We start from the raw sequence: 27,516 nt of genomic DNA on the forward strand, positions 1-27,516 counted from the left end.
TAAGAAACTAGTTTTAGAGTCCGGCATTTCTGGCTAGAATATTTATTTGTCAAAAGGAAAATAGTGCTTCCTTCAAGCTATCGACTGTTTTTGTCACGTTGATACGTTGAGTACAATCTCCTTAAAGGGAGAAATATAGCCAAACGTGGATCTCGTGATGCAAGCCACCATTAACTAATTTACAGTACGAATATCAATGAGTTGATGAACTTAAACTTATTTATTTATAGTTATTTAGTTTAGTTTATTTTAGTTAAACTTATTTAGTGGTCAAGCAGTAAGTACAAGACACCATGCCGATTAGTACCGTGGTGTGCCATGTGAATTGGATGAAATCACTTAGTACTCGGATGTACTAAGCAGTTAGTAGGCATAGTGTCTTGTACTAACTGCTTGACCCCCCCCCTGGTTATAGTGACAATTTACAAAACCTTTATTTCCCAACCTACTTAGGCTGCTGCATTCAACGCCGAATCGGAATCGATCAAGGTTGCGACGATCGTGAAAGGGCGTGACGCAGCACAAGCGTATTGTGAAGTACTCGATCACGTGGCTTCAGTCATTGTCCATCCCACACCACAGAAGAAACAACATTTGACCGTGTTGTCCAAAAAAGTCGCTCACTCTGTTGGTGAACTGGTCAAATCAGCTGAAGATCTTAAAGGTTTGTCATCAGTTCAAAATCCCACAATTCTTTTTAACAGGGAATTGACTAGAATAGACTTCAAAACAAGAACTTCGTAAACTCGGAATGGATTGTGAGTCTTAAAATCAACAGGGAAATTTCGTTTGGTTCTCTCCATTTTACCATCTTTTAAACGCCCTTTTTACTCCTATAACGGGCATCATTTTGGTAATTAAGAGCAACTTCTAGTGAATAGTACCTTAAGGGAAGAAATTTTTGCGGGAAGAAATTTTCTCGGAATTTAATTTCGCGGTTTTTCGACAAAATCCCCGAAATTAAATCCGCGAAACACGAATACCTATAAAATTGGTCTTTTTTGGGCAAAATAGGACATGTTTGAAACAAAAAATCCTCTTAACCATGAAATTAGATTCCGCGAAACTTTCGAATTTTGAGCTGTGAACCGCGAAAATTTCTTTCCGCGAAGATTTCTTTCCTTAAGGTAGACTACATAGATTTTGTTTATTTCTGGAGCAAAACGTCTATAGCCGGAAGTCAATCTTTCTTCCCCATTCGTTTCAGGTTCAGATTGGGTGAACCCAGAAGATCCAAACGTGATTGCAGAGAACGAGTTATTGGGTGCCGCTGCATCCATCGAAGCCGCCGCAAGGAAATTGGCTGAACTTAAACCACGTGCTAGACCTAAGGTAAATACGGATGTTATATTTGAAGTATTATTTGATCTCATTTAAAGGACATACATTCTTTTTTATTTATAAGAGCAATTTTATAAGGACGCCTGCCTCAGATTTAGGCCCTCAGAACGATAGCTCTATTGTTTTGAACAATATAAACTTAAGAACAAATTTTACTTATGAAAAAGCGTATACTTCTACAAATTAATGCTCGGAACAGATTAAGGAATTCTGTATTATAAAAACGCAGGACCTATCTCTGACAATCGCAACTTTATCCAATCGGGCGTATTTAATTTATAAATCATAAACCAATCTCAATCAGAAAGGATTTTCTTCAAATAATCGCTCGATAATCCGATTATCGCCAATTGACCTTTCTATAAACCTTTTTTGTCAATTCAACATCTCTGTTATGACACAAGTCAATGAGAATAAACGCTTTTTTACAAGAACCATTTCATAAGAACACTGAGAATCTGAAAATCGGCCAAAACCTAAGAACAAAGTTAAGAACAATCTGATTCAAAGATTTCCGAAATCACCTAGACCGTCCTGATTTATTTTGTTTTTTAACTTAAGAAACTCAGTGTTTCAAGAACATCTTAAGAACATTTTAAGCCCGAAATTTTCAACAAATTAAGAACAGGCCAGCTTTAGTCAGAAGTAAGCGGTTCTCATAAAAAGAAGCGTGTATTATGAAATCTGTTTTTTCGTGATCATCCGTCCTGAGCGCATATTTTGTTACGCAATTTCATATTAATTCAAACCTTCCGTGTCTTGTTTTGAATGAAAAGACACTATCTAAAGGCCACTGGCACACTCCATAGAACCTCTATCAGAATGTTTGTAAACTTTCTACAATACCTTCCCAAAAATCTAAAAGGTTTTTGTTCACTTTTATGGAACTCAGAGCAAACAATCCTGTTAAGTTCAACTTTTGGCCACAACATTAAAAAAGCGCTACAGTAGAAATTTGAATTCAAATCTGAACTTTTCGGAGAAGGTCGATGAAGAGTTTTATAAAAATGATTCGATCTGTTGAACACTGCTCCGTAATTCACTTCACAAGCAAAAAGCAACGAAAAGAATGTTTCCTATACACTTTTTATGTTCCTTCGGGCGATGACCAAATGGTGTCAAACTTCAAAAGCTATCTGTTGGAAATCAGGGTATATATTCGATGACTACTCATTCTACCAATCTTAATTGCGAAGAGTGAATATATCGAGTTGAATGTAATGTTACTTGAAAGTCTGTTGATAACATTTTCTTTTTGGGTATGCATAATGTTTTCCATTCTGTTGCTATAGTAACTAATCAGTCATGCTCTCTACACTTTTGAATTTCAGCAAGCTGATGAGTCTCTCAACTTCGAGGAACAAATCTTAGAAGCCGCCAAATCGATCACGGCGGCCGCTGGTGCACTCGTCAAAGCCGCAACCGCTGCTCAAAGGGAACTTGTCGCCACCGGAAGGGTGAGTGCTTATATTCTTTGAAACTCAACGATTTTGTTTTGTTTTCGGTCCCGTTAAACACTAGTGTAGTTTTAAGGCTGGAAGTTTGTTAAAAGTGGTCTTATACAAGCGCCGAAAACAAATTTGAAATAAACCGCTTATATAGCTGACAGCTTTTAACAAAATTTCACTCAAGATGGGGGCCTATAATAGGATTTGATGTCTCCTAGTTAAAAAAAAAAAACCAAGAAGCCCTTTAAACCCCGGTGTTCTGTCTGTAAACTGTTTGAATATGTAATTTAACATTTACTGCTCTGCAAACGCGCGCGATTTTTTTGAAAACTGTGCGTGGAATTTATGGAAATGATGGTACTTGGGAATTGTGGATACAAAGATGATGCTGGTGGTATGACAACGTTTTCTATTTTCATTTCCCAAAAAATAGGTATCTTTCTCGTGATTGTTTCGGTTGAGCAATACTTAATGAAATACTTTTCAGAGGAAATATCCTCTAACCCTGCCACCTATTATAGGCTCCCGTCTGCTTGGTCGGTTCATAAACAACAACAAAATTACTTTAAAGAAGAAACTTTCTAAAATGTCGACATATTTTTATTTTCTTTCCACAGGCTGACTCAGAAAATGGCGAAGATTGGTCACAAAGTATTATTGCTGCCGTAAGCCCTTTTTGTTTTTTGTTATTGATTAAATAAGTGCAGTTTTAGCCTCGCAAACTCTCCAAACTCACCTTAATATAGTCTCAGTTTGATGTTTTTAGATTGTAGTTTTTGATTCTCGTATCTTTAAAAACCTTTAAGATGAATCGTGTAGCTTACATATTTGTTTACTGTCTCTGAAAGTTAGAACTACTTTTTTATTTTGCACTAACAATATTTCATTGAAATTGAACCAAAATTATTTGTCCGTTTCTAGGCTCGCTTGGTTGCTGCGGCAACAGGCTCACTTTGTGAGGCTGCAAATGCCGCCATTCAGGGTAATTGCAGTGAAGAGAAACTGGTCGCTTCGTGTAAAGCAGTCTCCAACTCTACAGCTCAACTCTTACTTGCTTGCAAACAGCATGCTGATCCTACTAGCAAAACTCAACGAGGATTACAAGTAAATTTGATATATTGTTTGCTTTATATTTCTGCTTTTGAAATATTTTTCCTTTCAAAGCTTCATAATCTAAAAACTGTTCTATCTGTCTTAAACTGCGACTTTGATATTTTTCAATTTTTAGTTTGAAACGTAGCACTTGAGTATTTAAAGCATTTGTAATGATAAACTTTTATCGTATTTTTCTCATTTTAGAATGCTGGTCAAGCGGTCAAGCGGGCCGCCGATGCGTTAGTAAAGGCCGCTCAAGGCTCTGCGTTCTTCCAAGAAGAAATCGAAGTTAACATTTCCATCGGAACTTCAGACGACTACAACGCAGAACTTGAAATGCAAGAATTGATCTTACGTAAACAGCGTGAACTGGAAAAAGCGCGCGCTAAGCTAAAGATCATCAAAACATCGCGTTTCCGTGACGACGAAGAAGAGGAAGAAGAAGGAGGAGAGCAACAGCAATAAAACGAACACACTCCTCCGTTGGTTTCTTTTTTAGTGTGTAACCAATCAGGTCACTTCTAGGTGGCGCGTGTTTGATCAAATAGAATATACCTGGACTTCTGATTGGTTAATTTTACCAGCCACGCGTTTGTTTCAAACTTGTTTTGAAGTATTCGTTGATCGTATACATTGACGTTACAAGACATATTGGGTGCCAAAGGCGCGCCCATTTGAACAGCTGCTAGAGAAATTTTTTTAGAATCTTTTATTTTATATCGAAAAATTTATAAAGATTTTCTTTCTTTTATATATATTTCCTTTTTTTTGTGAACTTGACGATTTTGTTTCTTCACTTGCCTACCAAAAATAAATTCATTTCGATTGCCAAATTGAGAATTATTTTCTGAAAAGATTAACGGATTCTGGTTTTTGTTTCCGTTCTTTTTTTTATAGACACAGCATTATTATTAATGAATTGTACAGAACTTTTTTTGTCTTTTGTTTTTTTTTCTAGAATAATAAAGTAATTAATTACAAGAGATATTAACATAAATTGAAATGAGGTTTCGACCTTAATCACGTTTTATTTTTATCCCGTTGCGTCGTTTCCAAACTCCAACTACTTTGTACCGGGTATAAATATATAGGCCCCCATCTCTGACATTATATTGCCTTATATGACATTTTTCAACTGGTAATGCTTCAGCTGTACTCATTTTTCTTTTCATTTCTTCTCTTGAACAGGCTGGTAGCGATGCAGGAATGGATGGGCAATGGTCTCAAGGTCTTATTTCAGCTGTAAGTCTCATATATTTATATTATCAATTGTAAAGTCAAATTTTTGTTGAAATGATATTTAAACTTCAACCATTGTTGACTTGAATGGTATTGTTTCTTGTGTTACTTTAATTGGATAAATTTTCGCGGTTGAGCTCATCCGCGAAATTTTAAGATTTCGTGGGGATTTAAATTCGCGGTTGACACAATTGCCAGACAATATTTTCCCGATGTTGTGCCTTATACTGCCAAATCTTGCATGTAGGTTGTTGAGATACGCATTGGTAACGTTTTTTTTATGCTAGAAAACTTTTAGAAAATAACTTACTTGACATATAGAAATGAGTTTTATTTAAAATATTTTGCGGATAAGGTCTTTCAAACTTTCTATTGGGACTTGATTTCGCGGATGACACATAAAAGCGCGAAATCTGCGAAATTTTATCCCATTAGTATCTTTCCAAACTAGATCCCACAAAAACTCTTGTTTTGAGATTTCCTCAGAAAGATAAAGAATGCCATATAGAAGCTAATAGTTTTACAGAAAATATGAACCCTCGATTTGTTTCAATTTTAGGCCCGTATGGTGGTCGCAACAATTGGTTCACTATGTGAAACAGCTAATAGCGCTTGCCAAGGGAATGCTACTGAAGAAAGAATCATTGCTTCAGCTAAGGGTGTGGCCAGTTCCACTGCACAGCTTTTGCTGGCCTCACGTGTTAAAGCAGATGCAAATAGTAAACCACAAAGGAATTTACAGGTATGTCGTTTTAATGTGGGAAATATCCCTCCTAGAGAAGGCGGATTCCAAGAAAGGGGGACATTTAGGAAGAGAAGTTGACATTAATGTATGATTTTCTACATTTTAGTACTTTTCCGGGGTATTTGCTAAATTTTCAAATATTTATATTGGTATGTGAATGTCGCCGTTGAAAAAGGTCCAATCTCAAAATTATTGTCTGAGAAAGGCTAGCTAGACAGAAAAATTCTTAGCTTTCTCAAACACTAATCTTGTGATTGGCCTGCTTTTGATTTGTCAACGGTGTAAGCAGTCAAAAACTTGGTGTTTTGAGGGGACAAGCTGGAGTTTTTACAAGCTCTTATTTGATTTGGTTGGTCGTTAAGATGTAATAAAAGAATCTTATTACTTTTTCTAAAGAACGCGTCATCTCTATCACTTTAAATGACAAATTAGTGAAGTATCTTTTAAAAACTCCAAGGCATCTCGTTTTGAGGAGGAAGATGTTTTTTTTAAGACGGGGAATAGGATGTCCCTGGATTAACCGAGTTGAACATTTAAGACTATCCATCTGGCATTGTAAATTTTCCAATAAATTGATAGGTTCGATGATCAAGTAAATTATTCACTGACTTCTATTTCACTTCTAGATTGCTGGTAACGACGTGAAGCGAGCGACAGATATGTTAGTGCGTGCGGCCACCAACCAAGGGGAATTTGTAGTAGAGGTTAAAGTTGAAACGACCAAAGAACGCAAAATGCACGGCATCCGACAAGAGCGTGAAGCTGAAAACGATGTCAATAGAATCGAACGTGAATTAGAAGAGGCTCGAATGAAATTATTACAAGCACGTAAAACGAAGAATAAATTCAAGGGAAAATAAACAAAAACACGGACGTCTATTTTTGTGGTGTCGTGCGTGTGTACGGGGATGAACAAACAAACAATACGTCATTTACATCCATTTTGGGGATGGCGTAGAGGGACTGCTATGACGTCATTTCGAGTTAAATTGTCATTGAACTTGTTCGAGCTACTACAACTCTACAAATTAATTAATAAAAGAATTGACTATATATTTATAAAATACAACCCGAAGAATCGTTCTGTTATTTTTTTCATTTTCTTAACAAAACCAAATCTTACAAAATTTTGGTTTTATTTTCATAGTGTAACACGGTGACCAGAAAATCACGTGACATTTTTTTTAAGAATATCCAAATTTTTTTTTTACAATGTTTTTTGTTATATGAATTTTTGTCTTTAGTTAGCTTATATGCTCTCCTCTTTTGTATGAAACATTTTTTCCACGTGAAAGTGCTGTGTAAATTTGCACCGAAATCATTTATCATTATCAATAGTATTATTAAATTAAAGCAGAATTATGTTAATTTTTTAGGAAAAGAAATTCTTCAAATCTTAAAAAAAAACTTTATGAAAAAAATAATCAATTTAAAACGTTTGACAAGTCAGAGGAAGATATCATAGGGTCCGCCCCCCCCCCAGAAATTTGGGGATACCTAAAAAGTGTTAAAAAAGCCAGGTACCTGGAAGTATTCTTAAATTTAGGGGGTACCTGATAAGTTTGGGGGTACCTGCGTTTTCATTAGTGGCAGTGGGGGCTGTTGTTTTTGTATGAAGTATTTTCCTTAAGTAACCCAACTTTCTAATTTTGAATTGAACCATTTCATTCAGAATACTTTATAAAAAGCGAGTAACTGAAAGTTGAAAGCTACTTTAGAATTCTAAAAGTTTTGGAGTACCTGAACCCTGGAGGACCCTATGGCATATACCACAATGTGAAAGTGTAGCTCAGATATCATACCGTAAGTTGGTCTAATGTCGACATCCCTCATCTAATTTCGAAACCCTTCTTTTCAGAGATTGAAATATGATGAGAAGGTTAATACTTTCTTTTTTTAAGAACCAGTGAGATTTAATTGAGACTTGACTGTTCTTATTTTTAAGCAGTTTGAGTTACGAATTGTTCTTACAAGTATCCTTATTGATTGCAGTACGAAAGTGAGGTAAGATCATTAACTTTTTTTTATTTGACCTAAAGCTATGTGGTTAAATTGCTATTTTTTAGCCTGGCGACCCACTTTTGATGGTCATAACTTTTGATCCAAAAAGTTCCTAGAGTTTAAAATCAGCGTAAATCAAGGTTTAAAAATAATAAAGGTCAAGTTTCAAAAAAAATTAAAACGGAGATCTTTGTACTTTACTTTTTCATTATTATTATTATTTTTAAGATTAACTTTCTTGCTTGCACTGTATTAAAATTGTGGATTGCCAATTTTTAGAATATAGGCTTCAGCAAGATTCAACGGATATCCCTGAGTTCAATTGGAGTAGAAAATTAATCATATTCTCTCCAATCCATTTATCAGATCAGATATTGCTTGACTGTATTCACCAAAGAAAATCGACGTGCTCCAAAACCCGTCCAAGTCTCCAAAGCGGTGCTAGTCTGAATCGCAAACTTCTTTAGATATACTCTCTATTCTATAAGATAAGAAACTTTTTTCGCTAGAGGATGAGCAGAAGCCTAAAGTGGTTCAAGTTTCAAACACGAAAATGCACATGGTTAGACATCTCAGCTCCATTGCACGACACTCTGAAGATATGATAGGAAAATCCAACATCAAATCTTAAGACTTGGAAACATCGCTCAAAGTTTGGTCGAAGATTATAACATCCTGTTTGACGGATTGCAGAACCTTAAAGCCCTTAACTGTGCCAATAGTAGGTTTGTGTGATGTGAATCACAAAAATGGGTCTATAATTTTTACATACCTGTCTCTCATCAGTGACTTGACGAGAATTTTTTGGTTTAAAAATCTCTTGTGTTTTTAGTTAGTTGAAAATTTAAATTATGTTTAACAATGAATGGGTGTTTGGTTCTACCTGGTCTGTGTTTTATCGTAATTCGAATCTTTCTCCAATTCTAAGAACATTCTAGGTCTCTTGAAATTTGTATTAAAGAGAGTCAGGTTTAACTTCAGTTTAGACGATGCTAGAAGCAAGTACACGCATCATCTACGCCCCCTCCTCACAAACCGGTGGGATTTTATCAGCTAGTGTTAGATAAATTAACGGACCAAAACTCGATGGTGATTGATATTCCAATGTTTTTTTATGGCTGAGAATTTGATTTCAATTGTTTTCTAGCGAGAAAATTCAGTACATAGGGGTGGGAACAAATAGTACAATGTTTTGTAGTGAGGATTTGCTTATCTGATTATTTTTAGTGGAGACAAAAACTAGAGTATAATCTTGGGGACGATATTTTGGCTAATTTTTCCAGTTGGAAGAATTCCCAGTGGGTCTGTGAGAAGGGGATGTATCTTCTGTGAGCACATACCTTTTCTTATAAATGGGAAGACGGCTTCTACCAATCTTGGAATCTCTTGGCTCGTCATTCATTAGTCAAATCACCACAGCTAGAAAAATTCAATCCTCAAAATCCAACCTTATTTTTGAAAAACAACATAAAAGTAACATTGCTAATAGTAATAGGCTCATCAAGAATGTAAGATTTTTAAATGTTGTTTTACAGTACATTTTTTTTAATAAAGAACTTGTAAAATTTTGCTGAGGCTCGGCTGTTCTTATTTTTTTGGCACCAGACCATATTTTCTTACATTTTGTTAAACACACGCAACAACCTGCTATTCAGAACGAACTCGATTATTTTTTTCGGGACACCCTGTACAAGTACTTAGCTAATTTTTGCCGATTTCTCATGCTCTAGCTATGTCCGCAATGATGATATCATTGTTCACTCTCCTTATCTCGTTAAATGATTTTTCGTAGCTTTTTAATTGCATTTTTCATTGAAAATTACTCATCAAATTCCCCAAAAAGATTTTCAAAAGAGAATTTTCCTGTGAGAATCAGAATCAGATTCTTCTATTTAATTGCCAATTGTATGTCGTTATGACGTTTCAAGTTGTGAGAAAGACGCAAAGAATGTTGACGGAAATTTTCAAACTTCAACCTCAAAAAACCACCTTTCCACCACCATGTACCTCCTGAAGATTTTAATACCACGGAGCCAAGTAGCCAAGACACTCAATTCATAGTCCGTGTAGAAAACCATGGTCTGGAAGCCTTTAGTTTTTTTTTCATTGTTTCTTACTTGAACTTGCGTTGAGAAATTAGTTTGTTTTGCTCACTTTTTGATCATGTGATTAAATCTTAAACCAACCCCAAGAGGAATACTTGGTAACGTGATCAAAAACTGAGCAAATCGATTTTAATCTTTTAATATTAACGAATGAAAAAGCTAACAAAAAGAGTTAAAACAATAAGCTTCCAGACCACACAGTTTTAAAAGTCGTACAATAATTTCTTGCATACAGTATAAGAATTTGTAAACCAGAAACACATTAATATGGAATTACAACCGTTCCCAATTTCCAACCAATTTTCGTCAAATGTAAGTAAGACACAGGAAATGTCCACGCCTCCTCTACAAGAAGTGGAAGGAAACTCTTTTCAAGATGTACCACAAAAATGTTAATGACATGTGACGTCATCTTTTCCGAATTTGATTTGCACAAAAATGGCAATTTTGTTTGTTGATATTTAGAGGTCTGTCCACACGGAACTATTAAGGAAGTCTCATCGTGTAAACAAGACTTTGTATAATCCTCTTCATCGATGTAAGAATGTAAACAAAAAAACGTTGACAGGTTTTGTTTACTTTTTTATTCAATGAAGAAATGTAAAACTGCAAACATGTCAATGTCTAAAAAATGTAGTATCGGGAAAAATCGGGGAAGTTTTTAGCGGTTTTTTCGACTTAACTTTAGTTCATAACTTGTTGATGTTTGTTGACGATAAAACTTAAAATTTTTATTTATGAAAACAAGATTTAAAAGAGGGATAATTGGTCTTCATGAAAACGCTTATCCCTCTTGGGTCTGTTTAAGTGAGACGATATTATCGCCCGTAAATATTTAGCACAAGATGGAAATATAACATTCTACATTCTACGTGCGCTGGTTAAAATACCATTTAACAATTAAAGACGCTACGGAAAGTAGTGACTATAATGCCTTGGATGGATGTTTTATTATTATTCTGGTATCATAGAACAAGCGTACTCAAATCGGTTCACACTTTCACTAGGCCGAATAGTGAAAATAAGAGGTGGAAATCTATAATTTTCGTCCGGTGATTGTAAAATCCCCTTCATTACGAGAAAAAAGCTATTATAGCAATATTGAATTTCTCTGGGTTTCAATTCGAATTATAGTAATATTGTACAATCATCATCAAAATCTATTGAGAATTTGGCTTATTTCCTCGTTTTTCCAATTTAGAGTTCGCGGGCAGAAAGTGGCTAATTGATAAATTTAGTCAAGTATTTCAATTTGGGAGGATTTTGTAGACTTCCAAGCTATATTCTGAGCCCAATTGGACCATTCTTGAACTTTTTTATCCTTTAGATTCCAAGGTCCTAAGTCTTAAGTCTAGCGTTGAACTCAAAATTTCAGCCCCTCTGGTAAGTAAGTATCTATTTATCATTTAACACTACAAAAAAGGATACAACTACAAGTGATGATATGCACAAAAAATATATGGAAGGAGACCGCCTTATAGTCTAGCTAATCAAAAAGATGCGGGCCACCTAAATCTACTGGGAAATTGACTTTGATTTCATCCCCACTCGAAAAGGGGGGGGGGCGTACGGGTTTGACGGTGTGACGGTATTAACCCTTTTTCTGTCGGTGTTTCGGTGTTTGAAGAAAAAAGTGACGGTATTTCGGTGTCAAACATGCCATGCGCGGTGACGAAAATAAGGATTTTACCAAATTTTGCTGTCGGTGTTGACGGTAATCCAAGAAATATGCGTCGGTATTTCGGTGTCTGCGACCCCCTACGCCCCCTTCCGAAAAGCAATGTCTAAAAATTGCACTCCAATGTCCAAAACCATCCCCACTGGATTTTTTAACTTTGGAACAATAGAATCTCTATCCCCATTTAGGTTTTCAATAGGAATTTTTATTCCCATCAAGGAAAAAAGTTCAGCCGGGGCTGTGTCCTGTGTGAGACAGGGTGTTATTTTCGTCGGATAATCATCTTCACCCTAAACGCCGTCGAAATTCCGTTCAGACCTTTTAGTAGATTATTAAAGATTCTTAATAGATTAAAAACTTTTTCCTTTGAATTTTGGAATTGTTATCACCCTATGATATATCTATTTCAAAAATTTCAACAACCTGATTCGAGACGGGCCAATTTTGTCGGACCTTTTTCCTCTCTATTATTAAACTCCGTACTATTTCATTCGAAACAATGGAACTAATAGGGAAATCGTATAAGGGACAAGAACTGTTATTAGCCCCCTTTTTCTTTTCAATAATTCATTGATGAATTTAATCATATTGAGAAAAAAATACGGATTGTTTTGAATTTTGTGGAATTTCTTTCTTTTTTCTCGTTCCTTATCAATAATTCATTGACTGAATATTTGCTTCTTTATAACTTTTTGATGAATTTTCAAACAAAATGGGGCAACACTTTGCAACAGGGAACTGATAAATTTACTTCAAAGGTTGACAAATACATGCAAAAAATACTTCATTTTGTCTCAATGAAATACTAGCTGTACTCATAAAATTTTAACGGCACGGCATTTTGCTCAAATAGGCGCCATGTTACCCCGATTTCCCGATTCTGGTGATGTGTAAGAGGTAAACAAATCCGTTGATTACCCGTTTCGAAGTTTTCACATATCGCACACCTTTTTCTGCTGGCTGTCGGTTGGAAATGCATTTGAATCTTTGTTGTGATGTTTTTCATAGATTTGAGAATGGTTTATTTAGTTCAGCCTGCATGAAAATTGGTTCTCCTTCTGTCTGAATGTTCGAAGGTAAAGTTTTGCTACAATATGTCACTTTTGGAGTGAGTTTATTTTGAATTAAAACAGATTTGTAACAATAACAAATCTCTCCTTTTTTCACCAACAATTTTACAGTTTCTATCTGTCCATTCTTTCTTTAGTTTATAGTTGTGACTTTTTAATTTATATGTAGTAGTAATTTTAAGAGTTGGTTTTGACTGAGAATTTTATGTTATGATACTTGCTGGGTGAGTCAATAAAAAAGAGAAACAAACAAAAAAGTTCATCAATCACTGTCTTGACTAGCTGGCAAATAAATATCAACTATGATTACTCTGTCTGCTTTACTATGATTCAAAGTTTTTCCATGAGTATCTTTAATGTAATTTTGTAATCTTTCACTCTGTCATACTTTGCTTTTTAGGGGCAGCGACATTCAACTTTTTAACGGCATTGGGCCGTTAAGGGGGGGGGAGGGGGTCGACCATGTGCCGTTAAGGGAAGGTCGAAAATCTCTTTACAGTAGGGGTCAACTCACCACATATCAATTCTTTTCACTAGAAAATATCGATTTTTGAGACGTTTATTCCATACAAATGTTACTTTCCATATTTCTTTTCCTCCTTTTATCAACTAAGATCTGCTAAAGTCGCATACCTAAAGTATTCACTTCGCTATTTTTTAGAATAATTTTAACCAAGACAAACGACTAGATGTTTATGTCTCGTGTTCCATTTGTTTAGACAGTCCGCGCGGCCCTTGAATTCCGCAGACGGTCGGTCTTTTTTCTTTGAAATGCCGCTCTTTTCTTTTGATTATGATTACGGAGATAATTAATTCGCGCAACTTTCGGAAAAAAGTTTAAAAATTATCTCCGTTATTTTTAAAATGTAAACTGAGCAAAGCCGTAGCGATATTAAAGATGGCTGACGAAACAACGATGAAAGTGGAGGAGAAAATTTAGAGCTTCATCGATTTTTGACAATTTTTTAACTTTAGAGAATTTGATGGCCGTTAACGTAGAGGGGGGGAGGGTGTCAGAACCATAACGGCCAAATGCCGTTAAAAAATTCGAAAGTCGAATGTCAACGGCCCCTTATCAGTTATAGGGGCCACTCTTATTTTTCCAGAGATCGACTGGCGCTAAGGATGTTCAAATTTCCAGAAAACTATAACTTTCATACTTATTTTTTTAGCAGCCTGCTCTCCATATTCAACATTTAACAAAACATTCTTACTTCAAATTTGTCTCTTTTTCACGGCATCGATAATAAACCGGTATATAGTGATATATGCCAGAGACGCTCATTATGTTAAAAAAGTTTGGGGCTTTTCTTTTCCCGGGTCATAACAACTAATGCAGGTCTGGGAACCAATCTGTGTAAAAGTCATTACTGAAACAACCATTTGAAAAAACAAGCAAAATGTACCAAGCTGAAGGGGGAAGCAACTTCTCTGGCAGTGGAACATCATGCATACTTGAAGTGAGAAAGGAAAAAATGTTTTCATTTTTGGTATATGACGCGAAGGGTAGGTGGTAGGGGGTAGGTGTTTTTTTTATTAGCGTTAGAATGACTCAAAGCGTGGGAACAATGGATATGTGAGTGGCCCCTTAGGAGGGCAGCAGTTAGGAACATTTGGCGAGTTTCTGTACTTGGCCGCAATAAAAAAAATCATAACATTTCTCATTCAGTGAGGCTAGACAGTTAGTCACACTAGGAAATTAAGCTTGCAGAAAAAACAACATCAGTCATCTACAGGATACATTTCAACAACAAGGATGAGAGTTACCTGAATCAAGTTTGCAAGACAATATTAATTAAAACTTGAAAGTTGGAAACAAAATAAAACGTGCAGCAGCCAAAATCAACCAACCAAAATTTGTCATTCAGTCTGATTCAATTCCTGAGACAGCGCTTCGATTTTTAAGGCCTTGTTTATACGCTAAAGTAAAAACAATTCCGCGCATGTAAATGGTTCATTGTTTGAGGTCCGGCAAAATTTCCGGGAGATAGCCTATCCGGCGGTGCGCGGATCTAGGTGGGTTCCGTCTCCCCCGTAGATCTTTTTCTTGGGAAGTTGATCTTCAAATCAGTTTTCCAGGTTGGCTTGGCTCAAATTTTTTCATCTATGGCTCAAATTTTAGGCAATTTCTCAAAGTTTTTGAAAATGTTCATTTCATTAAAAAAGCGCCGGGTTATTTTTTCATCAATCCCTTTAGAAGTTTTGCGGCGCATTTTTTTGCTTGAGAGTCAAGTAAGCGATATAGCGCTTTTGCTAGTGTGACTAACTGCTAGAACTTCGATTTTTGAGGATTACGATTTTACCAGCTTTTTAGCGATTTTTGCCTTGCTAACCCAAATCTCGCAACCTCTTTACCTTAAGGAAAGATCTGGAAAGATCGAAATTAGAGTTTTTTAGCGTTCCGAAAAAAAAGCATAGCAGAAATTTTTTCATCTTCACAGGATTGATTGTCAACAACAAAATACAACTTTTGGTCTTTGGGTTTGTTTCTGACGTTTTTCCTTCAAAGAATATTGATCACTTTCCTTTTCCCCTGGAGCGCTTGAGAAAAAAATGATTAGCTCGTATTCTTGCACGGGTGAATAAAAACGAGGTGGCGGTAATTTTGCACTGAGGGTGCTACTTAGTTTCCACCCTTTTTTGCACCCACAATAGAATGGTCCAAATACGGGGGTATTCCAAATGATAAACTATGTCGTTCTGTAAGTGTTTATTTTCTGAGAGATACAAATAGTGTATTGAATCTGATTGAATATTGTTAACTTATTTATTTAAGTATTTTTGAGCGCAAATTTAAATATATGGTTAAATAAAAAACAAATGATAGCAGTTCTGTTTTTTCCTCAAACCCCCAGGAAAAGTTTTTTTGCCGACTTAGCTATTTTAAAAATCTCTGAAAAGAATTCCCATAGGAATTCCGATACATAACCCGATTGGTTAATTTCGGAACGGCTTTCAAGAAAGTCATAATGGCAGATAATTTTAAAAGTTTCTGAGGAAATGTGTGTAATTTATTGATGTTGATTGCTTGTTGATTCTTTAAAGTAAAAAGATAACAGGTATAGCTTTTTCTAATCCTGGAATATGAGGTTCCAGCTACACTGTCATTAAAAAATGGGGTTTGTGTCTTTTCGCACTTTTTTTAGCCCAGACAGTTACATCAATATGCCAAAAACATTTTGTTCAACCACTTTCACTTCAAAATAGGCCACCATAGAATAAACTTCCCTTTATAGGATGAACCATATTCATGTGTACACTTCATAACAGAGCCTATTTGAGATATTTTACTAACTAGCCCAGAGAAAAATTTCTTGTACACATGAATATGGTTCATCCTATATAAGGAAGTTCATTCTGTGATGGCCTCTCTTAGAGAGTGAGGATGGCTGAACAAAATGTTTTGGTCATATTGATGGAACTGCCAGACGATGTAGCAAACATAGTAAGTATAAGCACACTGTACTTTTAATTGGCTGAAATTTTTTTTGCGTCAGAAAAACTTTTTCAAACTTTTGGCGATGATTGACCAAACTGTTACAATGAAAATTATCCAGCGCATTTTTTATCTTCTTGCCTTCTTCATCTTCAATGACAGTTAGGGAAACCATGGAGAATCAAGCAAATTTTCTTCCCTGATTGTTAACTCGTTTAAAATGGTGGACAGAGTTGTGGAATTATAAAGACACCCACTGCTGAATTTCTCCCTTTAGAAGTTTTGCGGCGCATTTGTTTGCTTGCGAGTCAAGTAAACAATATAGCGCTTTTGCAGTATTAATCTTTGATATGCATTTCAGCGGGATGCTAGTGTGACTAACTGTCACACTTCGTTGTGCGCTACGGTGGAATGTATGACGTAACTCGCGCAGCAACTAACTCGCCTTCATATTGGGCGTTTTGGCATTAACACCCTCGAAGCAGCTGGCGCCTCTGTCTTTCCGCAACTCTTTCCACCATTTTAGTAGATGGCCTTAACAATAGATCCAAAAGGGCGCCATAATTTTGGAAGACAATTTGTTTTGGTCTCCGGCTTTGGGAAGTAGTAATGTTTTTGGTTGTTTACGATGGGAAATGGTAAGAAACTTAAGTTTACAAGTGTCATTTACTTTTTGCTGGCTTATAGAATGGCAGGATCCTGGATGGCTTCCCTTCACCCAGAAGTCTTTGACTTCGACATCAGTTCTCAATCAAATGGTTGATGATTTCTTTTGCCATCTCGGCAGGGAGATTGTAGAGCTGATTGTGATTGGGAGATGATAAAACCCCTGAGAGGACAGTTCATAGGGTGAACAACTAAATATTGCGTCCCAGAAAGCTTGCTTCTCAAGATTGAAGCAATTCGATTTCATTGGCAGACTTTCCGTAGAATTTTCACTATTGATTTTAGCTTCAATTGACCCTGAATCTCTCCTTTGACCTCATCAAGTCGTTTTTGTTGTTGTCCCTTTGTTTGTCTCCCGGATCACCATTTTGATCTTCTTAATTGCTCTTTGGCATCTTCCTTGAACATATTTCAATTGGCGTTATCACAACAATAACAGGTTTTATTTAATTCAGTATGATGTTGTGTCCTAAAATTGGGGTTACTTTCTAAGTGTTGGGTAATTTTCATACAGTACTGTAATTTTCATTTCAACATCCCTCGTCTAATTCTGATCGACCAATACTATTAGGTAATCCTGGCGCTAATATTATGTGACATTTTGGATTCATTATGTAATGTTTTTGCTACTTGTTTGGATCCATAGATACCCTAAAACAACCTTGTATGATATTTCATGTAACACAAGAGTTTTTAATTACTTTATCTTTCAAGTCAATCAAAGTATCGGAAGACCTCCAAGAAGGTCTGATAAGAAAAGCCGAGATTCCAACTAAAAGCTTTTTGATAGACCAGATGGCATAATACATTTTCTGTAAGTATATGCATTGATTTTGCTCAGGGAAATTTATAATTTGGGAGACAGATTATAGTTGTTTTTAGAAGGTAAAAAAAGGAGGTTTGGCAAGGTTATTATTTTGCAATATGATATCCAAGTCAGGCCACAAGCTGTTTCCACAATAATCTTTTATAATTAAAGAAGTGGGGGCATGAAAATTGGTCTGCAAGTATTTTTTTTATTTTTTATTTTGGTCTTTTTACACATTTTACATAAAAAATTGCGACTTGATCAGACTCACAAGAGTGTCATGAGAAATTATGAGATTTAACCAAAGTTCAATCAGGAGAAGAGTAGTCTTGATAAATTTCTTGAAGAAACTTGATAGTAGAATTTGATTAGAATAACATTTTAAACTTGCAGTTAGTTAAAATCTGTATACAGACCAAATGAATTGGCATCGTCTAAATTGATTTCAAATTTACTAATGATATGATCTTATAGACGATATGCTCTTTCCGAATTCTCCCCGAATGATTACTCCTGATGCATTGCGCAAAAAAATTCACGGACAATATTAACTTACTGAATTTTTTTGCGCAATGCATCATGGGTAATCATTCGGGAAGAATTCGGAAAGCCTATATCCTCTATTGGTTAAACCCAAACAAAGGTTCTTTCAATCCTTTTTGATTTGGTCTAACTTCAGCACCCATTTTTGAAAAAATAATGTCCCATTTGCATAACCATGCATGTTTAGAAATCTGTTTACCTTATAGAAGACAAAAAAAAGTTTATATAGAGGTTTATAAATCTTCACTAAACCACTAAACCATACCTCAGAATTTTTTCAAAATTAGTTAGAAAAAAAGATTTAACTTTAGACATTATCTCAGATTATCCAACTTTAAATGGTACTGATTTGAAGTACAATTAACTTTTTTTAATCACTATAAGAAAAGCCTGGTAGAGAATTTATTTTTTGGCATAAGATATGCTGCTGGCCGAGTTTCTGGTCATTATTGTCATTAGAGAAGAATTGTTTTAGCATTTAGTTCTCCTTAGGGCAGTGTTCAATGAAAAGTGTTGAAAAATGTTCTGCTAATAGCTGTAATGATTTTTGTTTATAAATGATAAACTATGAGAAAATGATACCCCTAGTACAAAAGATAAATCAGCTTTTAAAAACCTTTTTTGTTATAGCAGGAAATAATGACTTCCATTGATTATGTCAGAATAATCACTGCAAATTGCTTTTCTGTTGTATTCTATAATAACTAACTGATGAATACAATAATCTGTCATGATATAGTATTTTATGTAAGAGTATCTGTACACTTTTATGATGTATGCTCTTTTAGACAGTATATAAACAGATGTAAGACAGTTTGAACTGTTGAAGGTTTTGCAATTAAACTTGAACCCATTGTCTGTGCTATTATTAATAGAAAACAGTTGTTAATCTATGACAATTCCTTGTAATAATACATGTCAGATAAATATCAAGAAAATAAGAAATAGGAGAAGCTTTCTCGTGTGAAAGAAATCTTTTTTGATCCACTATGTTATATCCAAATAGTTGTCTGCATTTTATTACAGTTGAGAAAGTGGTGAACCATCTCAAATTTCTAAAAATAAAGAAGTTTATTTACTTTTCGTGTATATTTGTTTTTGCTAAAGAGAATGAAAATAGTTTTCTCCTGTTTGAAGTTATGATTTTTAGTATAATGAACCATCCTTGGCTTTCTTGCATTAGAAAAAAAATTATGATATAAAAACACAAGATGTCGAAACTGGTTCTAAAAGTTAACTTAGAAAAGCTTGAAATCACAAAAACCTTTCAGGTAATGTTTATTGTCTTTTTTCTACTCTTTACTCTTTACATTTTAAGAGCTTTTTTCTTCTAATTTCTTATAAAACAAACCAATTGCACGTGCATGGCTGTGTTTTTTTTAAACGAAGACAACCACACATTTAAAACTGTTTCACATAATGTATGATGTATCATGGTGTTTGCAAGCATTTCATATTTGTTAGTTAATACTCATTAATGTGAACTGAAATAATTTTGAAATATTTCAGCAAGAACCTTGATTTGTTTTTTTTTGTAGTTTGAACCATCAGCAACAGTAAAAGATGTGATTGATAAAGTTCATAAAAAAGTTCCTGAGTCGGTGGTCAAAGGAGGTATGTATTGATGGTCTCTAAACTTCCCAAAATTTCAAAGTTGGTAATAATACCAAGATCAAGAGTGATGCAATCTTTGGGATCATTCCTTATATTTTGATTTAATTGTAGAAATAAGAGGTCTGTAGTTGGTAATTGTTAAATTGCTTTCCTAGTATGCTGTTAAAAGTATTATGTTATTTTATGTCTCAAATATAAGCTTTTCTTTGTCCTTTTTGATTTCCCAGAGGACAATTTTGGAATCTTCTACTCTCCGAACAATGACCCAGCTAAAAGCACCTGGTTGGAGACAGACCGAACCTTGGGGTTCTATAACTTTACAAATGGAGAAGAAATGATCTACCGCAACAAGAATAGACTTCTAAAAGTCAAAATGTTGGATGGTTCTGTCAAAACAGTCATGGTCGATGACAGTAAAACTGTTGCTGTTGCTCTCCAAACAATTTGTGACAAAGTTGGTATGTATCAAAAAAAAATTTATAATGTGTCAAGATTGAAGGTTTTGTTTTAAAAAGCTAGATTTTGAAATTACATTTTTTGTGTTGTTTGGTATTATCTTCAATTTTGAAATATGAATCTAGCTATTTCAACAAATTTTGGATCAAAAATATATATTTTGAAACAAGAGTAACTTTTAATTTCCCAAAAGGTCCTGAAAACTCACTCTTGTTGAAATAACGAGATCTTTAATATAAAAACTTTCAAATATTACAAGTTTTTATTGCAATAGTGAGCAATATTCTTGAAAGTGAAAATTTTTATAATTGTGTATTGAACCTTCATTTATATCTGAATCATATTATTGACAGTGATCAGTAGCTCTAATAAAACTTTTCTGGCTTGTTGTTTAGCTATATCCAATGTTGACGAGTTTTCACTGCTTATTGAAGAGGAGGAAGCAAAGGATGGTGCCACTGGAACTCTTTCAAGAAGGGTAATCATTTTTTGCATATAAATTTCAGTTAATTATAAACCTTGATATTTTTTATAAAGAAGGATGAGCTTTTATGAAAAGGGTGAGGATCAAATTACAAGTTTATCCTTGTTATAAGTAATACTTACTGTACTCTTCAAGAGTTAACTGTACTCTTTGAAATCCTTCTCAACCAATCAGATTCTTGTAATTTCGTTGTGTTGATAATTACTTTCAAAATTTCAAAATTTATTATAATTTTTGAGATGTTCAATTAGATTTCAAAAATTGCATGCTAAATTTTAGCTTAAAATCTATTTTTTACAAGACATATCATCACAACTAAATTTCCACAGAGAATACAAACATATTTTGATAATTTCTTTGTCTCAAATTTTTATTATTTTATTCTAGGATAAATCGATGTCAATCAAACACTCTACTCTAATGAGAGTTGAAGAACGCGAGAAGAAGAAAATGGACACTCTGAAAAGAAAATTACATACAGAAGATAATAGTAGGAAATCTCTCTGATCGTTAAATCTAAGCATGTTTCTAAAGAGAAATTCATATTTGATCGTTAGAGTGCAATTTCTATAGCTGTCTTTGCTAAAAATTCAGGCTCTTCTTTTTAACAGTTGATAAGAGTGGAACAGTAACCAAAGGCTCTACCAACAGATTTTGGTGGTAATTTTGAATTATTTTTCAACTAATTATTACTTTATTCATAGCAAAATGGCTGGACCATGAGAGAACTTTGCGGGAATGTGGAGTCATTGACAATACCATTGTTATTTTGAGGTATAGACTTTACCACATTAAATCTTTTGTATCCTACACAGCTGTGGATGTCTATGCTAGCCTCATTTCTATGCTTTTCTACATCAATCAATCAGTGTTGAAACTTTTCCGCCTGTAGACGAAAGTCCGTCCAATTGAATTTTCTAACATTCCAAATAACAAGCCTTTAAAGCAGAAATTTTAGACTTTCCGTCCAGATTAACCAAAGCTGGTTGCAACACTGATCAATGTTTATGATTGTTAAGAAAGATGGAAGAATGGCACAAAAAAGATTCACAATGTATACTTATGTGAAACATAAAGAATCATAAGAATGTAACCAAATCAAAATAAAACATAGCATGTTTTTATTTGAATAATATCTTGACGCTTATGTGTCTTTCTGAGTGTATACTTTGATAATCAGCCTCTTTTTTATCAACCATTTCTTTATACAGGCGAAAGTTGATTTACGAAAAAAATGCCAACATTAAGAATCCAGTTGAAATCAATCTTTTGTATTCACAATCACGAGATGCTATTTTGGAAGGAGTTTATCCATGTCCAATGGAAGATGCTGCCAAGGTTAATAGATTTATTTAAATCTTTAATTGTGGAATTAAGAAAATCAAAATTAAAGAAAACCCCATTCAACAATGCACTTCTTCAATAAAAAGACATGATAAGTGGAATTATTTCTTTTAAATGACTGAAAATTTCATATTTTAGTTTGCTGCATTGACAATACAAATTCAATATGGTGATTATGATGAAGGAAGATACAGATCTGGTCAAATTGAGTACGTACAATTTTCACTGAAGCATTTTATCAAAAATTGAAAAATATATCAAAACTTTTTGAAATTTGTCTTATCAGGGAATCCCTCAAATAGATTCATTGGTCTCTATTGGAAGCAAAGCTTTGTTATTTGAAACAATTAAAAGTGTGGCCAACCTAAGTGATCTAGGCTTGTGATAAAGATTGATAGCTTTGTAGGTACTGATGCCAAAGGCTTCTAAGAACCTCTTGTTTTACTAATGAATGTGTCTTTTTTTTGTAGTTTCAAAGATGCCCTTGGAAAAGAATATCTCAAACGAAAAGATGTTGAAAAGAAAGTCAAGGAGGTAACAAAAAAGTTCATTTGACATTTGACTGCAAGTTTTAAGAATCGCTCTTCATTTTCTTTATAACAAATTTATTCTTCTTATCCTTAGGAACACAAGCTTATCATGGGATTAGATGCATTGACAGCAAAATATAAATACATTCAAATTTGTCAAGGTCTTCCCACCTATGGTGTAACCTTCTTCCTTGTCAAGGTGAGAATTCATGAATGAAAATTGTCACCGTTATAACTTTGGTCTGTTAGTAGTAAGCAATAGTAATCCATCTTAGTTGAGATGTAGAATTTTGATATTCATCTTCATAATAAAAGAAATTTTAGCTCATCAACAAATACATTTAACTCCTTTTGTGTGCTATTGAGAGTACTATTTAAAGGTCTTTTTCCAACAGAAACTTTTTGGTATCTTCACTTTTTGGTATTTTCAAATTCACCTGTCCACTACTAAAGATAAGCGATCACATATTTTTTGTCATCATAGGAGAAAATGAAAGGGAAGAACAAATTGGTGCCTCGTTTACTTGGAATCAATAAAGATGATGTACTACGTGTTGATGAAAAAACAAAACAAGTACGAATAGCTTTCTACATCATCACATCGGAGGCTAATCCGTATCATAGTGGAGTCTCTTTAGCTTGAACCTGCTCTATAACTCGAATGTCTCCTTAACTCGAAAAAGATTTGCGGTCCCTTCAGTTAACAATGTCTTAAAAACCTTACTCCGTAAACTTGAAATTTAACTTTTTTTAACAAATTTTTGCGTTACTCCACTGTATAAGAATCTGTTTGAGGAGAAAAACTTGTGTATATATCAGTGTTGAAATTCATCTGTCTTTAGACAGAAATCAATTCATAAAACATGGATCTTTGTCCCAATAGTTAGCCCTGAAAGCAGAAACTTTAGACATTACACCAAAGCTGACTGCCACACTGATAATTTATTTCGCAATGTAATGTACTTTGTATATATAACAAATGAGAGATATAATTATGTATCTTTGTTTTGTGTTTTTTTTTTTATTTAGGTTTTGAAAACCTGGCCTTTAACACAAGTCAAGAGATGGGCTGCTTCTCCAAAAAGTTTCACACTTGTAAGTTATTGTAGCATTTTCTGTTAAATCGATTTATATAATGGAGTAACTTTCTAGGGGGGTGCTCAATGGAATGCCATAGTACTACTAACTTAAGGGAAGATATTTTTTCTGGAAGAATTTTTCGTGGAATTTAATTTTGCAAATCACAGCTCAAAATTTGGAAGTTTCAGGGAATTTAATTTTGGGGATTTGTTAAAAAATAGCAAAAGTAAATTTCTCGGTAATTTTGTTCTGCAGAAATTTTTTTCCTTAATAAGTAAGACGATGAGAATTTATCAGTTTTTTTAACTAAATGTTTTCTTACATTTTAACAAAACAAAATTTGCGTTTAATTTTTAGGATTTTGGTGACTACACAGAGGGTTATTATTCTGTACAAACTCAAGAAGCTGATCAAATTGCGAATCTGATTTCTGGCTACGTTGATATCATCTTGAAAAAGGTGTGTAGTTTGATCATTCACATTTACATTTTGCTTAGTTCAAGTCTCTCATATTGTAACTCAATGATGTAAGTTTCTTGGTACCAATTTTGTTTCAGTTTAAATCAAACACTCAATTTTTTACAAGCAAATTTGCTTAACAAGATATTGACCATGCATTTTAAGAGATGTAGAGAAATTGAATACCAACTCTTACTATCTATTATCTTAATAGAGGAAAGCCTTGGAATTTGTTGACGATGACCAGGACGAGCAAGGAATCATCAAAGAAGATAATATCACACCTCACCGATCCACAACAGTTGTGCGTAACAAAGCTCCCAAGAAACCCAAATCACACCAACAAAACGAACAACCAAGCATGGGTATGAACTCTGGTCAAAAAGCTCTCATGGATGGTATCAACGATAACCGAAAAATACAAATAGAAGACTTTTTGACTGCTTCTCCTGAACTACCTGTCTATGGTAGTGACCCTGTAAGTTTACTATTATACCTGCACATGCATTACGCCATATTTCAAAACCTTGCTTTTAGTTTCATAATATTATTTCTTTCATGAAAAATTCACAACACGAAAACAGCCACTTGATCAAAAACCTCATCATTCATTGAGAAGCTGAATTTCTCATAATATTGTGGAAAGGTTATTTTATGCCCTTTTGATTAAAAGTGCTCTTATTGATGTTTTAATCTCAAGCCAGGGAGAACTTTACAAGTAAGGTCATTTGATAGTATGAAATGAAAAAAGTTTTTTGTTTTAGTTTTGTTCTTTTGTATTGTATAATAAGTGCTCTTTGTCTTAGCAATCACAAAGCCCATTTTTGTATTGCATTTAATAACCTTCCTCTGTCTTCAGCAATCACAAAGATGGTTGGAAAACCAACAAGAGTTTACAAAGAACGACATAGCAAACCGTCTGGCTGCAACATCAGCTGCAGTAGCTGGTATCGTTTCTGCCACATCTGGTGACCCAGATGACGTCAATTATACTGAAGTTGGTGCTGGTGTCTCTGTCATGTAAGTCTTGCAAAACTTTTGTGTCTATTGTGGTTCTTGTTCTCATGGAAGACAGTCATATATTTTAATGTCATTGTAGAATGAGTGAAATCTTTTCCTAATCACTTCTGTCAGGCTTTTGAAATATCCATTTTCCATCTTCAGTATTTTTGGACTTAAAATAACCTTAAAATTGTTGAAAAAGATCTGTTTTTAAGACTAAGAACCACCCAGAACCAAATAATGTTTTTCTTCATTTTAGTAACTCCAATTTGGAAGATTTGATGCGAGGTCTTCGAATGTTCAACACCTTGATAGGAGACGAGGACGACAGCAATGGTTTGTTGAAAGCTGCTAGAAACCTCTCTGATGCTTTTGGAAACTTTCTTGGTGCTCTTGACCCAACCACCGGAAAGGTATATCTTTGAGCCAGCCGTAAAACATTTTATTTTTTGCAGTCATCGAGGCAAAAGGACTAAATCTCAAATAAGTGACTGAGAAAAAAGTTTGACCCTTATTTCACTGCAAGAAAAGGGCCAATCGTAAAATCTCTGTTTTCTCAGACACTTATTTTTTAGATTAGTCTTATTTACCACGATGGAAGCCATACGTTAAAATTATTCGTGCAAAATCACATAGACCTGCACAGACATGGCCATTCGATCTACCTCTAATTAATATCCATAATGTTATTAAATGGATTAATAAATCAACCCCCTAAAACTCTTGTGTTCTAAACATCCTCTCGTTTAACTTTCTTTTTTCCATAGCCACGTCAAGATTTACTGAATTACGCCGGGGAAATTGGTTTATTGTCTGCTGAAATCATGAATGCTCTTGGTGATCCTAACACTGACGCTGATTTTGAAGATCTCTTGTTGAGACTTGCCAAAGCGGTTGCCACAGCCGCCGCACAATTAGTGTTACAAGCCAAAAACGTCGCTGAAAATTCAGATGAAGGAACCAGGGATGAGATTATCGATGCTGCAAAACAGACTGCACTGACAACTTCACAACTTGTGGCTTGCACAAAGGTCTTGGCACCGCACATGAACAGCCCTATTTGCCAGCAACAAATGGTAGAAGCTGCAAAATTGGTGGATTCCAGTGTTGATAATGTCCAAGGAATATGTCTGGTAAGTTCTGGTTAACTGCAGATTACACGAAACAACAATTCAAACCTTTTTCTATACGTAAAAAGTGTAATGAAAAATATATACCTTTTCCATTCAAAATGTGTTTTTCTTCTGAGACAACTTTTTCTAGGGATTTATGTTAGGAACAGATCATGCTGATTACCCTCTTAAATTGTGCCATAGGTTATAAAAACTTGAAAAAACATCAATTTTTAGGGTAGGAACCATTTTTGGTTTCCCTACCTGGGCTTTTAGGGTCCACCGACGGCTCAAAGGGGCCGTCCTAGGAGTGATTTTTTTCTTTGTCAAAAAATAGTCATGTGACCCCTCATTGGAAAGAGAATTTCATGCAGATTCCAAAAAAGGTCAAAAGTAGTGGTTAAAAATGAGGTTATAAATAGTTATGCCTGCTAAAAAATGATGATTTTGTGATTTTCCCTCTAAAAACACATGTTGAGTATATTAAGCTCTTACAATCATTTACCTATCAAAATCATTAATCTTTGATCAATACTTTCAAAACAATCATACAGAGTTGAGTAAATCAGACTTTTTGTCCTTGGATAGCAGTATTTTTTCAAGAGCTCAGTAAGTATATGTATGAAGAAAATGGTACTCAATAAAAAGACGACATTCTTGAGCAAGCAAATCCAAATAACTTTAAAAAAAATTTAAAACCCTCCAAAGAAGTCAAGGTAATTAAACTTGAATAGGCTGATAAAGTCAAACAACAGAAAACTGAAGCCTTTACTGAAAAAGGAAAGGTAAGTTTGAGTGAAAGGTCAAAAAGTACTCATTATTGGAGACTTTAAAAAAGGAAAGTATCCCAGGCCCATTTACCTCAGAAGAAGAAATTTTAAGAAGTATGTAAAAACAAACTTGGATGATAAACTTAAGATGAAAAAAGGATGTATAATATGCTAAAATTACATGCATGTCTTGTCTCTCAAGCGAACAGCTGCATTCTTTAGTTTGAAAAAAGATTATCGCAACCTCTCCACGAAAGAGCATGTTGAAAACTTGAGCTCTATTAACTGCACGTTGTTGCCCTTAGATAACTATTGGAGATCTTAGCAATGTTATGCATGGAACTGTGGGTAAGAGGGATGATAGTAAATCACTAAAACTGGAACTCAATTCTCCTTTACAAGGTCAAGGGAATGAAACAGTACAAAAAGATAAAACTTGTGATATCACCTTTTAGCACGAGGGTAATGAGACAAAATGGCATTTAGGAGT

General features: G+C 34.6%; 2 protein-coding genes across 6 annotated transcripts in view; both read left to right on the forward strand.

Moving 5' to 3' along the window:
• LOC136819246 (talin-2-like) overlaps positions 1 to 7,008 on the forward strand; it is a 31,591-nt gene extending 24,583 nt beyond the window's left edge. For 2 of the 4 annotated variants that reach the window (XM_067075465.1, XM_067075466.1), the window contains 6 exons: positions 454 to 664; positions 1,208 to 1,332; positions 2,673 to 2,798; positions 5,073 to 5,126; positions 5,683 to 5,865; positions 6,495 to 7,008. In XM_067075465.1, coding sequence (XP_066931566.1) covers positions 454 to 664; positions 1,208 to 1,332; positions 2,673 to 2,798; positions 5,073 to 5,126; positions 5,683 to 5,865; positions 6,495 to 6,728 — 933 coding nt within the window. In that variant the 3' untranslated portion in view covers positions 6,729 to 7,008. Of the gene's footprint in view, positions 1 to 453; positions 665 to 1,207; positions 1,333 to 2,672; positions 2,799 to 3,406; positions 3,455 to 3,710; positions 3,894 to 4,088; positions 4,888 to 5,072; positions 5,127 to 5,682; positions 5,866 to 6,494 lie in introns of those variants that run through there. The other 2 variants (XM_067075463.1, XM_067075464.1) reach the window with 1 other exon arrangement.
• Positions 7,009 to 19,304: 12,296 nt separating this feature from the next.
• Positions 19,305 to 27,516, forward strand: part of LOC136819247 (talin-2-like) — a 31,106-nt gene continuing 22,894 nt past the window's right edge. The window contains exons 1-17 of one of the 2 annotated variants that reach the window (XM_067075469.1): positions 19,305 to 19,446; positions 19,714 to 19,789; positions 20,017 to 20,247; positions 20,641 to 20,723; positions 21,117 to 21,219; positions 21,434 to 21,503; positions 21,941 to 22,067; positions 22,212 to 22,282; positions 22,544 to 22,607; positions 22,698 to 22,802; positions 23,088 to 23,177; positions 23,633 to 23,698; positions 24,041 to 24,142; positions 24,357 to 24,620; positions 25,002 to 25,162; positions 25,404 to 25,557; positions 25,912 to 26,277. In XM_067075469.1, coding sequence (XP_066931570.1) covers positions 19,387 to 19,446; positions 19,714 to 19,789; positions 20,017 to 20,247; positions 20,641 to 20,723; positions 21,117 to 21,219; positions 21,434 to 21,503; positions 21,941 to 22,067; positions 22,212 to 22,282; positions 22,544 to 22,607; positions 22,698 to 22,802; positions 23,088 to 23,177; positions 23,633 to 23,698; positions 24,041 to 24,142; positions 24,357 to 24,620; positions 25,002 to 25,162; positions 25,404 to 25,557; positions 25,912 to 26,277 — 2,193 coding nt within the window. In that variant the 5' untranslated portion in view covers positions 19,305 to 19,386. The remainder of the gene's footprint in view (positions 19,447 to 19,713; positions 19,790 to 20,016; positions 20,248 to 20,640; positions 20,724 to 21,116; positions 21,220 to 21,433; positions 21,504 to 21,940; positions 22,068 to 22,211; positions 22,283 to 22,543; positions 22,608 to 22,697; positions 22,803 to 23,087; positions 23,178 to 23,632; positions 23,699 to 24,040; positions 24,143 to 24,356; positions 24,621 to 25,001; positions 25,163 to 25,403; positions 25,558 to 25,911; positions 26,278 to 27,516) is intronic. The other variant, XM_067075468.1, reaches the window with a different exon arrangement.

Source organism: Clytia hemisphaerica, unplaced genomic scaffold, assembly GCF_902728285.1.
Source record: "Clytia hemisphaerica strain Z4C2 unplaced genomic scaffold, Clytia hemisphaerica genome assembly, whole genome shotgun sequence".
Lineage (NCBI taxonomy): Eukaryota > Metazoa > Cnidaria > Hydrozoa > Leptothecata > Clytiidae > Clytia > Clytia hemisphaerica.